Source organism: Diabrotica virgifera, chromosome 4 (genome assembly GCF_917563875.1).
Source record: "Diabrotica virgifera virgifera chromosome 4, PGI_DIABVI_V3a".
Lineage (NCBI taxonomy): Eukaryota > Metazoa > Arthropoda > Insecta > Coleoptera > Chrysomelidae > Diabrotica > Diabrotica virgifera.
In genome coordinates, this window is record NC_065446.1 from 121,179,645 (window position 1) to 121,195,550 (window position 15,906).

Below are 15,906 nucleotides of genomic sequence, written 5' to 3' on the forward strand. Positions count from 1 at the left end.
CGGCAGCTCTAAATAGATTAAGCGGTAATTCTTGATGTCACTCAAAAGAATTTGGAGCCAGGATGTTCTTCTTCGGCCTGGGTCACTTCTTCCGGCGATCTTGCCCTGTATTGTGAGCTGTAAAAGGTTATACCTCCTTTATAAAAGGGGCGAAAGAGAGATAAAATGCGTTCCAAGCAAACATGAACGATGATTCGTATCGTACATATTGTTGTTCCAAGCGAATGGAATAACATATATGGCATATAGCTTTTCGGAGTCGGTCACTGAACGGTCCTTTTGATACATGTCTTTTATATACAATACACGTAATATTTTAAAAATTAAAAAAAAATAAAAAAAAATGCACATCGTGTTTTTCTAAGATGCTATGAGAGAATGCCAGCCATGGGCATTGGGCAATGGGCATATGGTAAAAGCACTTCACAACGGTTTTGGATGGTGGTCGTAAAACCAAAACGATAATATGCTGGAGATCAAGTTACATAATATACGAAAGAAATAAATCTGACTAATGTTTAACTTTCAATAATGGGAGCAAGATATTTTGCAGTTATGATCTGAATATATGTAACTCGAAATATGAATACTGAGGTGCGTATTTTTTTTTGTATTTTATATGGAGCAGAGGCTTGAACACTAGAACAAGGATATTTGTTAATGATAGAACATTATAATAGAACAGATAAGAGTATTTGAGATGTGGGCATATAGAAGGTTTTTAAAAATAACCTTGGTTGAAAAGATTAAGAGACAACCACGTTTTGTAACCGAATGAAATAAAGAAAAATGAGATATTAAATACAATTAAAATAAGAAATTTACATTATTTGGAAACATGTTATGAGAAATGAGATATGTGTTTATGTAGATCATTATATAGCAAAAGATACTGGACAGAAGAAGCTTAGGACGCTGACATATATCCTGGCTAAACAAAATTGATGTAATGATACAAACTGCAACTCTGTGGAGTTGCTATCAGACGTAGCACGTAACCAAAAAAAAAAAAAAAAAAAATAAATAAAAAATGCCGTATTTAAAGTGTTTACCAATGGTGTGCTTACAACCACACTCAATTTACCAAATTGTGATATATATTGGAGAGATCTTTAATATCAGTTTTATTATTGATACAATTTTGGTCTTTCTTTATGTGGATTATCTCCAATATACATCTTTTGTTATAATTTTGCTCTTTTCCAGAATCTATACATTTTCAAAATCAAAACTATGGTTATTTTCTACAGAATGTTTGGCTAAGGCTGTGGTGTTTATTTTGTTTGTTTGTACCCTATGTTTGTGTGCAACAATCCTTCTATGTAGATATTGATGTGTTTGCCCAATGTATGTTGAATTGCAGTCTTTACAATTTACTTTATACACAACATCCGACTGCTGATCTTTAGTAACTTTGGGTTTAAATTTTGAGAAATATTTTCCGGATGTTTTAGATGATTTATGTCTAACATTGATATCATATCTTGCCAACATTTTCGAGATTTGTTCGGAGAATCCATTTATGTATGGTAGGGAATGTAGTGTTTGTTTGGATTGATGACATTACTATTATTATTTTTAGGTATAGTTTGAGTTTGTTTTAGATTGGCATTGCAGTTAGATTGATTTTTGATAATGTGAATTCTTTTTTGAATTAGACGGTTGTAAAATTCTGGTGGATAATTATTTTTTTCTAACATGTCAGTAACTTTTCCCAGATTTTCGGAATGATATTGTGGGCTAGATAGTTTAACTGCTCTGTCTGTAATACTGAAAATAACACTTCGTTTGTGACTTACAGGTGCGTTGGTGTTAAAATTTAAATATCTTCCAGACCAGACATCTTTTGTAAACCAGTTTGTAGTTATCAGTCGGTTACTGTTGTTATACTCTAAACTTATATCAAGAAAGTTAATTTTGTTGTTTTCCTTTAATTCGGATGTAAACTGAATTTTATTATGAAAGCTGTTAAACATGTGGAGAGTATAATCGATATCATGCTCCGGAAGGCATAGTAGGACGTCATCGACATATCGTTTGTAGAAATGTATCTGATATTTTCATTTAGAAATGACTGTTGCCTCTAATTTTATGTATATTGTAACCGCCGTCTTTACTTTCATTCTATTTCTTAGTTGTTCTCGTAATTTATTTCAGTTTCTGTATTAGCGTGTTTCTTTATATTAATTGTGTTTAAATCAGATTTTCCTTGAGCCGTTTTACACTAGTGAACATCCTGCATATCAACAGGTTGTGTGCCCGTAGGAACATCGCTATCAGAGTACATTTTTGATGCTTTATCATGTTTTTATGTCTTGTTAGTACCTACTGCCACATTATAATGCTAAAGAATTAGTAGGGTCACTTTGCGAAAATCTTTTGTTCTCTATGTTCCATTTTGGTGACGGCGCATCAAAAATTTTAGACCTTCGCGCAGATGAATGACACCTACGTTTGCCGAGATTGGTCGTTATCGACGTCTGATTTTCATGAATTTTTTGAGGTTAGTTTGTGAAAGTTCTCATGACTTTATTTGAACCAAATAAGAATATTCATGAAAAAGCGAAAAGTCCCTGGTATAAAATTAACTAAACTAATAATAAATAATTATTTAAATCTGAAAACTATTCTTGTTGGAACTTCTTTCTGGTACATCCTTAATCTCTGACTTTTACAATTTATAAGTCAAGAAAAGATTACTTATAAATTGTAAGAGCAAGAGATTAAGGATGTACCAGAAAGAAGTAGTTCGTAGAATTCTTCGCTGGCTGCTTCATCTTTATCTGTTGTTGTTGCGAATACCTGTAGTATGTTGTTCGAATACGTAAAAGTCACTAAAAGCATCATTTTATCTGATTAGGGAATAAAATATTTCACTGCCATTGTGGGGCAACTCTTATTGCGGTAATGTGTTGTGTTGTTTCCAGCGTAATAAACTTTATATCGAGGTATATAGCATTTTCCAAAGTCTGCCAAGTGAGTTTCACCAATTATCAATACTCATTCTCGTACATCTTATATAAATATAAAGTTCCGTTCCATCGGTGTTGAGGAACTAGGTGTTACTATTTCATTGTGCCTATCCTCTCTTGATGTGTCTTGGGATCCGATCTCCATGATCAGGAATATTTTTGTCAGCATAGTTATTGGCATGATAAATGTTCTAGAAAATTATTATGGGGCGGTTTTCTGTTGCCTTCTCTATAGCGGTATCATTTCCTCTATTATTGATTTGCGAGTTTCAGAATCTGAGATATATTATCTATAGTCCATACACTCAGGGTAAAATATTGCAAAATACCTGGATTTTAAAGAACCGCTTGGATTGACTTGAAATTTGGCATACACATAGCTAATATGTCAAAGAAAAAATTTATATTGTGCCGATGTGTGTTTTTGCCCCGGGGGTGAGTGCTACCCCTTCTTGAAAGTGAAAAAATAATACGTTAACAATAAATTCGGAAATCGATAAACTGACTAATCCTAAGCAACTTCTGTTCTATAGATTTTTTTACTCTCAATATATTAGAGTGATTTGCGAGTGAATATGTTTATTTTTCAGTAAAAAACCACTTTTTTAGAAGGTTCTTCGCATGTAACTCAAAAAGTAAGTATTTTATTGAAAAAGATATTCGTAATAAAAATATAGCATATAAACTTTGAACAAAAATTGTGTAAAAAATGTCTGAAGTCAGTAACCCAGTAGACGCAGAGTTGTAGCTAACGAAAAGTAGGTTCCTATTCTTCAAATTCGAAATCAAATATTTAAACCTGAAATAATCAAAAAATGAAGTACTATTCGGGGAAAACATATCAGATCTTTTTTAAAGTGTTTAAAAAAGCTTTATTCTTTTTAAAGTTTTTAGCATTAAAAGTAAGGAAGTTACGCTCAAAATAAAATTGGTCCTTTTTTTTTGGCAAAAAAATCGTGAAAATCACCCCTAGCATCTCAAATGAAATTAATCGCTGCCTGCAGAAACGCTGAGTAAATGGACTACTAACCGAAATAGTCAAACTAAAATTTTCAAACATAATACAATAAATAGTATAATCGACTAATCAATTTTATTCAATCAACAACTATTCACAGATTTATTTTTTTTATGAAGCCAGTCGTGATACACATAATATGTTTACAATATTTTTAAAATATATCAGTAAAAAGTAAATTCCAATAAGTAAGTAGAGGAGGCAAGTATGCTAAATTTGCAGTTACTCGAGGGTTATGCGGACCTATTGGGTTGTGAAGAGTAGGTCCTACAACCAAAAGAAATTAAGTTAAGTTTTACATAAAGTGGAGGACTTCCCCTTTTTTAATTTAATTTTCCATTTCCAACAATGGTTTTTTCCAATTATAGCAGCATCTATCTCGAAAAAATGGGGGCTCCTACATCTACAATAAAAATTGGGAGCTCCTATTTAAGATGTTAAAGTAACCCCCCACACCACCTCCGTGGGGTTCGTGTTTGATGCCTTTCGGTAGATTTTTCAAAAATATTGAATACATCTATTATAGCAGTTTTTCGATCTGATGTTCATTTCGCAAAATATCGCGAGGTTCGTATTTAAAATTTTAAATTTACTCCACTCCTCTCCGTGGGGGGTCGTGTTTGGTATCATTCGACAGATTTTTGAAAAATATTGAAAACGTCTTTTTTAGTTCTTCGATCTGACGTTCATTTCGCGCATTATTCGCTTTTTTTTTGTGAAACTTTGTGACTTAACGCTTAACATTTCCTTACGCCCCGCTCAAATCGTCAGATTTTTGAAATATACACTATTTTGCATGTACTGAACTTACCTTATCTTAATCTGACGATTTTGAGTTATTCTAAGGATAGATTTTTTTTCGGACCCCCCTTAACGAATTCCCCTGTATTAAGACCCAGCATATGGTAGAGGTACATTTACAGGGTACAAGGTTTCTCCCCATGTGATAATTTGAAGCGCTCGAGTAACTGCAAAAATCCCCGCTTGGGCTTCCCTATCATAACAAAAGTTACATAACTTACCCCACCACAACCTTCCTTGTTTATCAGCCTTGCCATCATTCAGCCTGGTCTCTGGGAATTGCTGACTCAGAGTAGTAAGGACTTGCTGACCTCCCAGATTATTTTCTCCATCCCATTGTACTGCTACCACAGATCTATTGACACCTACCATTAGGAGATTGGAATCTTTTCGGGAGGGCACAACTGGCGATACGGTGCCTGAAAAATTGTGATATTAATGTAGATCATAGGATGACTACTATAAAAAAAATTAACAAAAGATAAAAACTAAACTAGTAAATGATGGTTTTGCTTGTTTTTGATTCAGAGGGATGCACAATCGCCGGACAGCTGTTTCCTCCGTTTCAGGCTTTTTCAACAGCGCTAGCGTGCACTCCTCTGAATCGAAAAACAGCTCAACCATCAATTTAATGGGAATTTGAAAGATCATTCAAATTCCCATTGGGACGCTATCCAGCGACATCTCTTAACAAATTGATGAGTTTCAGATGCAGAATCCACCATTAAAATAGTAAATAGTAATTTAATTCTGAGACTTTTCATGTTGAAAGTTCTTTCTGGTACATCCTTAATCTGCGACTTTAACAATTTATAAGACCGCAGACGACGAATGTAGGAAACAAAAAGGATTCCTTGCAATCACCTTCCGTTTTCATTCGTCTCGGAAAAGGACAGAAGAGGAACTTTCTAGTACTCAAATCTGAGTAAAGATAGAAAAGTAAATGATGGCTTTGCTTGTTTTTGATTCAGAGGGATGCACAATCGCCGGACAGCTGTTTCCACCGTTTCAGGCTTTTTCAACAGCGCTAGCGTGCACTCCTCTGAATCGAAAAACAGCTCAACCATCAATTTAAGGGGAATTTGAAAGAATTCTCTAATTCCCATTGGGACGCGATCCAGCGACATCTCTTAACAAATTGAAGAGTTTTCTTGTGACATGTTGAAGCTAAATATTATATGTATATGGAACTAAATCATAGTTGATTGTAACATAAATTACAGTATAATTATATACATCTTTAACCCTGATTGAAGTAGTTAGTGTCGATGGCACTAGCCCAGGGGGACTGACGGCTTAACGTACCCTCCGAAGTACGGTGAACGGCTCGTATAATTTTTAGAAAAAATGTCGTTGGTGCCAAGAATCGATCTCGTCAGCGGCGCTCTGAAGCTAGTATCTTGCCGCTGAGCTACGGCCGTCCACGACCGTCCATTTGTTTAGTGCTATTACGTCGGTGCATACGTTTTTGTTATTGGAGAGTACGTAGTCTATTTCGTTCTTAATTTTCTTTTCTGGACTTATCAATGTTGGTTTACCTTGGAGGCTGACTGATTGCTCAGTGTGTGTTTATTGAGATTAGGTTATACTAAGGTATAGCCAGTTTCTACCAAATGCTGTTAAATACCCCCAAAACACCCCACAACTTTTAATATATTTACTTCATTATTTAGCATAGAGCATGACATATCAAGTGAATTCGCTACATATTCAGTCATCATTAAAAAATTCAAGAAACCATCACTACCTACCATTAAGTTTAATCTTATTTAATATTTTCGAATTGTAATGGTAGGCATATACTTCTCCATCTAGAATATTAACAAAGTATAGTATGTTTCGTCGAGTATCCCAGTGAGGACCTTCTGAAAGACCTATTGGTGAAGTCAGCTGTTGAACACAAGCATCATCCAAATCTGCAGATCTAAAAGAAAATTAAATATATCGTGTTAATTTTAACATACTAAGGTGCATATTTCTAAGTGTATTTGATGAAAAATAGGCAAAGTAATAAACAGGCCAAGAAGAGGACCTTAAAATCAAAGCTCAAAGAACCAAATAGAACAAAAATTACATACTGATAAATAGACCGTTAGTATGATTCTGAAATTATTCTAATTGTGGTATTTAGTGTGATTTACCGTCTTAGGTATTACTTATGGTAGGGGAGCCCAAGCGGGGATTTTTGCAGTTACTCGAGCGCGTCAGATTATCATATGGGGAGAAACCTGGTGCCCTGCAGATGTACCTCTACCATATATTAGCTCTTAACACAGGGGAGTTCGTTAAGGGGGGCCCGAAAAAAAATCTCTCCTTAAAAATACTCGAAATTGAACTTAACTCGGATGTTCTTCTAATTTGGTGTATTTGTTACGGTAAAAGTAGATAATTGGTAACTGTATACAATTACCGGTAATTGTATACAATTATTTCCAAAGTCGACGGTAAATGTAGGAAATTATGTTCAATAATCTACTTTTACCTGTAACTGTATACAATATGTATAAAATTACCAAGGACCAGCGGTAAAAGTAGAAAATGATGAAATAAAACACCAAACATTTCAACAGCTATTCAAGATGTGTAATTTTTATTAAACTGAATTAAAAACATAAGACATTTTCTTTAACCTGAATTGAGTTTTGTGCCTGAGTCAATCATAATAATATAATAATAATAAATTGCCTTTATTTAGTATGTAAAAATTTACAAACACGAGATACATGATGCGAAGTCTAGCTAGAGCTACTCCACTTAACCTCAAGTTTACAAAGTTAGTTTTAAAGTAATTAGAAATAAAGTGATTTATAATTTGACATAAATAATAATATAATACTGAAATGATCGAAATAGTCTTGTGGCTACTAGAAATGATACATAGACTTACTAGAAATGATAAATAAAAACAAAAATAATGGTAACAATAACGACAACAATGTACTGTATAATAATGATAACGTTACTACGATTGTAGTAAAAATTTCTTATAATGCCGCTTCATGAAATCAAGAGATTTACCTCTTAAATTTATTGTTAAATTATTAAACACTAAAACAGCATTGTAAGTAAACGATCGCTGGAAAATAGCTAGTCTATATCTTGGCAGCATAAGACTATGAGGATATCTCAGATCCAGATTATGAGCATCTCTACGAAATACTAATTTGTTCCTTGAATAAATAGGATTTCACGACGAAATAATTCTATATATCAAAGAGGCGAGGTGATATTTGTATAAATTATCTATGGTTAACCATTGAAGTTCTTTTATTTTGCATGATACACGATCATATTTTCTTATGCCAAAGACAAATCTGCAACAATTATTTTGAATTTTTTGCAACCTTAATTTCGTAACTTGATCTAAGCAAGGATAAAATACCAAGAGCCCATAATTGAGAATTGACATTACCATAGTTTTACAAAGTAACTTACGCAATTTAAAGTTTAAAATGCCTTTACTTCTATACAGTTGACGCATAACTAAATAGCACTTTTTTACTAAAAGGGTGACATACTCTTGAAATCGTAGCGTACAGTCATATAATGACTCCCAAGTTCCTGCAACTATTAACATTTTTTAGATGTTCATTTTTTACAATTAGTTTTAAGTTATCCTGAACAGTGGCTTTATAATTTTTTGAACAATATAACTAAGAATTACATTTTTTGCATTTAGTTTAAGATTATGTCTAGTGGAATAAGTACAAATAGATTCCAAATCCTGATTTATTTTTTGTGACGCTTGATTTACATAGGTTCAAAAGAGAAATACAGTTGTGTGTCGTCTGCAAAAGAGTGCAATTTTAAATTATTTAAAGGTTTCTACAGGTCGGAAATATATATTGAAAAAAGAAGAGGACCAAGAACCGAACCTTGAGGCACCCCTGAAGTGACAGATGCAAATTCTGATGAATTATTATCGATTATAACCTTTTGAAGATATTTTAAAAATTGCTCAGAATTGTATAAGCGAGAAGAACTTCCAGATCCTGATCACAGTCAAATACCAAAAGTTCAAAATGTAGGCTCAGAAGACATCCCAGATATCACAAGAGAGGAAATAAAATCAGCTCTCTCGGAGATGAAAAACAATAAATCACCTGGAGAAGATGGGATAGTCATTAAACACATCAAAGAAGGAGGAGAAACGTTAATAAATGTGTTGAAAAAGATGTTCAATGTTTGTTTGAAAAGAGGCGTAACCTCCTCTCAGTGGCATAATGCAATAATAACCATAATGCATAAAAAAGGTGACATTTCAGATCTGAAGAACTACAGACCTACTAGTTTGCTCTCCCATACATACAAACTATTCATGAAGATAATAACAAAACGGCTTGTGAACAAACTGGATAGTTACCAACCTTGTGAACAGGCTGGGTTCCGCTCCAGATACGGAACAAACGATCATCTACAAGTTATAAAAACGCTAATAGAAAAGTGCACAGAGTATAACAAGCCTATCTTTCTTATATTCGTGGATTATGAAAAGGCGTTCGATACTATAGATCATCATAAAATGCTTCGAGCATTGGCGGACTGCCGCATTGACTACCGATATATCGCCTTGATTAAAAGTATCTACGAAACTGGTACAGCTTGTGTTCGACTTCATGAAGATACCAAGAAATTTAGAATAGAACGTGGAATTAGACAGGGTGATACTATCTCCCCGAAATTGTTTACAGCTGTTCTTGAATATATGTTCAAGCAAATGGAAGGAGAGGATAATATGGGAATCAATATAAACGGGGAGGATCTGAACCACCTAAGATTTGCCGATGACATCGTTTTAATATCTGATAGAGTTGATAAAGCTACAAAAATGCTGCACACGCTCTATAAAGTGTCAAAAACAATTGGTCTTAAAATTAACACCTCAAAGACAAAATTTATGACCAACCTTGTAGTCAGCGATAAAATTCAGATTGAGAGTCATAGCATCGACCAAGTAATAGCTTACAAATATCTAGGGCATGAGATTCGCTTAGGCCGAGATAACCAGACAACTGAAATACAAAGAAGGATAGGTCTCACATGGGCTGCCTTCGGTAGATTAAATAACATTTTCAAGTCTAATATTCCAGTTTGTTTAAAAAGAAAGGTTTTTGACCAGTGTGTTTTGCCGGTTCTTACATATGGTGCAGAAACACTAACTCTGACAAAAAGAACAATAAATAAAATAAGAGTTACGCAACGCGCTATGGAAAGATCAATGTTAGGTATTACCATCAGAGATAAAGTACCAAACCTAGAAATAAGAAGAAGAACAGGAGTCACGGAAGCAGTTGAAAGAATAGCCATGGCTAAATGGGCTTAGGCAGGACATGTTGCCAGACTGACGGATGACAGATGGACCAAAAAGATTCTGGAATGGCGACCAAGGCAGGAGGCATATCGAAGCAGAGGACGACCACCGACTAGATGGACGGATGATATCAAGCGCATCACCACAAATTGGATGCAAGAAGATCAAGATAGAAATAGGTGGAAATTTTTACGGGAGGCCTACGTTCAGCAGTGGACAAATATAGGCTAGTTGATGATGATAACCTTTTGATAACGATTTACCAAATAAAATTTGAAAAACTTTAAGGAGGTATCATCAATTCCAAAATATTTCAATTTAGCACAGAGAAGAGCGTGATCAATAGTGTTCACTAAAATAACATTTGAGCCAGCCTATATACAGAAAACCTCTTTCTATTACCACTTTGTATAAAGCTGGTGAAACCTCCATCATCATTTAATGATCTCAACGTAAATGAAGATGATATAAAAATAGTAAAAAAAGTTAAGTTTAAGGAGCGTTTTAACGTCGTGTTGGAGGTTTCACCAGCTTTATACAAAGTGGTAATAGAATAGTATATTGTGCAACAAGTGCAGAAAGGTACGAATTTCTCACGAGTTTGAAAAGTTGCGGTACGAGCGCAAGCGAGTGCCGCAATTCAAACGAGTGAGAAATTACCTTTCTGCACGTGTTACACACTATACTTTTTCTACAAGCACAGTTTTTCCTAAAAATAAAAATCACAATTTCCAAACGACGATTAATTATAATAGGTACCTATGTGATAAATTTTAAACTGTATTTAATTAATACTAATCAATTTAAATTCCTTATACCTAAATAAATTGCACAGAAATCAGTTAAAAAATTAATGCACTGCCTTAATTTGTTTAAATTTAAACTATTTTAAACAATTATTACACATTAATGACATTATATTTATGCAGTCACGGATTTACACAAAACCTACTTCATTCGACGTCTTGTAGAGGTTGCTAAATCCTTATTGGTTATTTGATAATTATAAAATGTTTAATAAGAATAAAATTGTAAAATAAAACAGTTGTAACATCCATAATTTAGTTTCTATGATATAGCTAAATATAATAATTGTCTTATAGGTTATATATTTGTCTAAAGTTTAACCACGGATGTAAACAGAATATAACGTTACTCAGAATGAGGTAGTCTACGGATGTAAACAGAATATAACGTTACTCAGAATGAGGTAGTCAACTGTGCAGAAAATAACTTTGCGGCACAGAAACGTCACTTTGCGGCACAGAAACGTCACTTTTCTGCACACTAATGTCAAATATCTTATACTGTGAGTAAATATCAAGTTTGCTAACATAAAACTGTACAGAAAAGTGCATTTTGAATAGTGGTTGTAGAAAAAGAGGTTTTCTGTATATAGGCTGGCTCAAATGTTATATTAGTGAATACTATTGATCACGCTCTTCTCTGTGCTAAATTGAAATATTTTGGATTTGATGATACCTATTTGATACCTTAATGATACCTAATTTAAATTTTAAAGTAATAAGGTCTGGCAAAAAACGTTTTACGATTTCTCACCTGCAGCTCCAAAGGCAGCTTTTGGAAGCTACAGGTGTAACTGTTTCAGTTGAAACGATAAGAAGAAGAGTTCGTGCCAAGAAGTATACATCTTTAATTTTCATCCAATCAACTTTAACTGCTCACAGCTATGTTGATAACCTGTATTCAGGCTCTGGAGAGGTGCAACAGGAGAAAATTTTAATTTCATTCATGATAATGGACCTCCACATACCATTAGAGTAACTAAAGACATCATTGGAGCAGAAGGTATCCCTTGTTTGGGGTGGTCTGCTTGCTCACCCGAGCTTAACCCTATAGAGTATTTGTGGGATAAGCTTAAAAGAAAACTTAGAGCTCGTGGAGATAATGCACAAAACACTGCACGGCTAGTACAAGCTGCTCTTGAAGTATGGAGCAACCTACCACAACAAAATGTTGATAATTTGATTAGGAGCGTGCCCACGCAAACTGAAATTTGCATAAGGACTAGAGGTGATAACGCTGACTTCCACAAAACACAAAAAAAAATAAAAACAATTTAAACGTTTAAGCGTTGCCGCTCCTGCAATACTTAGAGCAGATGTATCGATGGATTCTTATGTAGTTTTGTCTTCTGAATCCAAATCTGAAATCGGCATTTCGATATCTCTAACCGTCTTCGAGATAATCGACCTCAAAATCTAAAATGTGACGTCACAATCCGGTTATTTCATACCACGCACGAAACGTCAGCTGGAATCTTTGATTAGGAAGTAGGCTACTTTTTTAATCTGAATTTGTTAAGCAAAGCAAATGTTATTATTTACATTTGAGTTTGACACTTCGTGAATGTCAAACTAATTTTTAAATTATTTAGCTATTAATAAAATATAAATGATATTTTATAGTGAATTTAATTATTATATAAAATAATATGTGTAATAAATGTATAAAAATACAATTTGAGTATATTTTGAAAGCAGTAATGTATTAATAACTTTCAAAATGTTTGTACGAGTAAGTATACGGCCTCCCCTTTAATGATGAATAGACTGTTCCATAAGTACTACTACAGTTCATCAGTAAAAAGTATATTTATGTATTATGTATTTCACAATATTTGAAAATTGTTCTTAAAATGTTATTTGGAATAAAAAATTATAATATTTGACGAATTTTCTCAAATTATGGGTACCAACATCATTTTCATTTATAAATCTTGTATTTTTAATTTGACGAAGAAAAGTTATTCTTCATAAGAAGCTCTTCTTGGTCTAAGATTTATGATGCAACTATCACGAATCAAATTTTATTAATTTTATACGAGGTATATAAAAAATATGAATTTCGAGTATCGTATCTTTATACACTGCGCGTCGTAGAAAACGGGCACCCCAAAAAATGGGTCATGTTTGATGTCAAGTGTCTCCTAAACCTGTCGTCCGATTTAAGTAATTTTTTCAATATCTTATAGCTTTATTATTTAACAATTTCGCTGTAAAAATATTGTTGCTAAACACGTAAATTTTGATTGTATACCGGGTGTACGAATCAAACTGTGTTTTTTCCTCAAAGTTTGCAACACCCTGTGGCATATTCTAGCATTTATAAAATACTGCAATTAAAATATAACTATAGCCTCAGGTTCTCTTAACATTCTGTTTATTGATACATTCGCTTATATTGGATAGTACAAAAGTTAGGTACTTTAACAACAAGCCATGTTCTTCATCAGTACAGGGTGTTTCTAAATAAGTACGACAAACTTTAAGGGGTAACACTGCATGAAAAAATAATGACCATTTCCATTATAAACATATGTCCGCAAGTGCTTCGCCTCTGAGATACAGGATGTTGAATTTTTTCTTGCAAACCGACTATTTATTTATTGCATTAAAACCGGTTGAGATATGCAATTGAAATTTGGTGGATTTTAAGAAATAGTTATTGCGCATTTTTTGACATGCAATTAAGAATTTTATATTCACGTATGAACGCCAATGGTGAATATAAAATTTTTAATTGTATGTCAAAAAATGTGCAATAACTACGTCATGAAACCCACCAAATTTTATTTGCATATCTCAACCAATTTTTAAGGAATAAATAAATCGTCAATTTGTAAGAAAAAATTCAACATCCCGTATCTCGGCAACGAAGCCTTTGCGGGCATACGATTGTAGAGCAAACTGTCATTATTTTTTAATGCAGAATTACCCCTTAATGTTTGTCGCACTGGTTCTCGCATTTAGAAACACCCTGTAATGATAAAGACTATGCCTAATTATTAAAGTACCTACCTAATAACTTTTGTACTATCCAACATAGGCGAATGAATCATGAAACAGAATGTTAAGAGAACCTGAGGTTAATGTAGGGCTTTAATTTCAGTGTTTTATAAATACTAGAATATTTCACAGGGTGTTGCAAACTTTAAGGAAAAAACACAGTTTGATTGGTACACCCGGTAGGTATACAATGAAAATTTACCTGTTTAGCAACAACATTATTACTATATACAGCGATATTGTTAAAGAATAAGATATTGAAAAAATTACTTAAAGCGGACCACAGGTTTACGAGATACGAGACATGAAAAATGACCCATTTTTTGGGGTGCCCGTTTTCTATGACGCGCAGTGTAGTTCACAACATTTAAATTAAAATGATATATTTGCACATTAAAACATAATTTTTAATTCTAAACAATTTTTCGTAATAGCAATTTTCCATATTATGGATTTAAATACGTATATAAACAAAGTTTTCGTTATGATAATGCTCGCATTTTTAGCTTGTTTATTAAATTGCTTTAAAATAAATATTGTTTGACTTCGTGTGTTTGTTTTTTAAATTCGCACGAAATAATAATAAATATCAAATGATTTCATAAAGTTTGGTTGTGTGTATATTCCACAAAAAACAACGAACCTAAAATATTTACTTTTTATTGCGTGTATAATAAATGCTACTTTCAAATGCTGTTTATAAGGCTTTATTATTTAGACTTCAGGATGGATAGCACTTTATAATTCCGCCTATCTGTTTTCTGCATAAAGCACTGTAATGTATAGCATCGATTTTGTGTCTCGTATTTTGTGAGGGGAGTAACAGGTGGATGTTTTTGTCTTAATAATATGGTCTAGACACGGTTTTTATTAGGGGATCTCATACCGTGTAATAGAGAGCTTTATAAAGTAGCACCTTATTTTAATTCGTGTTTACCTCTTTGATTAAAGAGGATAATAATGTTTTGAAGATATTTTCTTGTGACATTTCAATTTTATAAATAACATATAATGCGGATTAACCGAAATTTTAAAATTGGAGATCGGTTTCGATCATCTGGATTGAAAAAACGCAGGTACTGACCTGTTTACCGAAATCTTACACAAAGTTTTTCATAAGGTACCTACTCAAAGACTTTTCTTCTGACGTGTTTAAGTTACTGATTTTTGTTTTCACAAATTTTGACAAATAAAAACGTGAAAACATTGATTTATCCATATCTGTCTGTTTGTCTGTTCTCCTCATTCTCTCCTGACTGTACGCCTCCGTCATTAATCTAAATAGAATGACAAATGAGGTGCCGACTGACAGTTTACATATAACCCAATGATGGTACTAAAGGTGAGAAATGTGACTCCGGGGTTCCGGTTGCAGAGTTGAAACCGGAAGTACTGTTTTAAAGTCGCCAAAACCTTAGACTTTAGACCATAAAAAGTGATAGACACGCCTTGTACCGAACCGTTGAAGCAAACACCTTCCGCGAAAGTGACGTCACAATACGGCAAGAACTCGTTTGGATTCTTAGCAAAGCACTAATAAAATTACCCAATTCTAGATTAATTTTAATATAACTTCAATATTTCGTAAAAAATATGGAAGATAAATAATTTAGCAAAGTAATTAATAAGTATTTTTGACTTAAAGTAATTTTGTAAAAATAAATGTTTTATTTAAAAGTAGGTACATATTTTATCGTTGGTATATCTCTTCTTGTTTGATAATCAAAAATAAATTTGAAGGAGAGTAATTTTTTTTTGGGTGGAAGTTTCAGGTTAGGTGAAAAAATATGTAGGAAATCTATTAATTTATTGACCACAAAACAAAATAGCTTTTGTTAAATTACTTCTAACTCTTATTACATTATTTAGTTTTTCACCTTCGTGGTACAATCTGATGTTGCAATGGAAACTTGTTGCAATGTTGCAATCTAATGGAAACAAATTATCTTTATTAGATTAAACAAATGGTTTGTCTCAAAATCATGATCAATATGT

General features: G+C 33.2%; 1 protein-coding gene across 1 annotated transcript in view; it reads right to left on the reverse strand.

Moving 5' to 3' along the window:
• Positions 1 to 15,906, reverse strand: part of LOC114331748 (putative sugar lactone lactonase YvrE) — a 240,834-nt gene that overhangs the window by 202,344 nt on the left and 22,584 nt on the right. Inside the window, exons 2-3 of the mRNA XM_050649600.1 lie at positions 6,543 to 6,715; positions 5,013 to 5,210 (exon numbers count right to left, since the gene is read on the reverse strand). Coding sequence (XP_050505557.1) covers positions 5,013 to 5,210; positions 6,543 to 6,715 — 371 coding nt within the window. The remainder of the gene's footprint in view (positions 1 to 5,012; positions 5,211 to 6,542; positions 6,716 to 15,906) is intronic.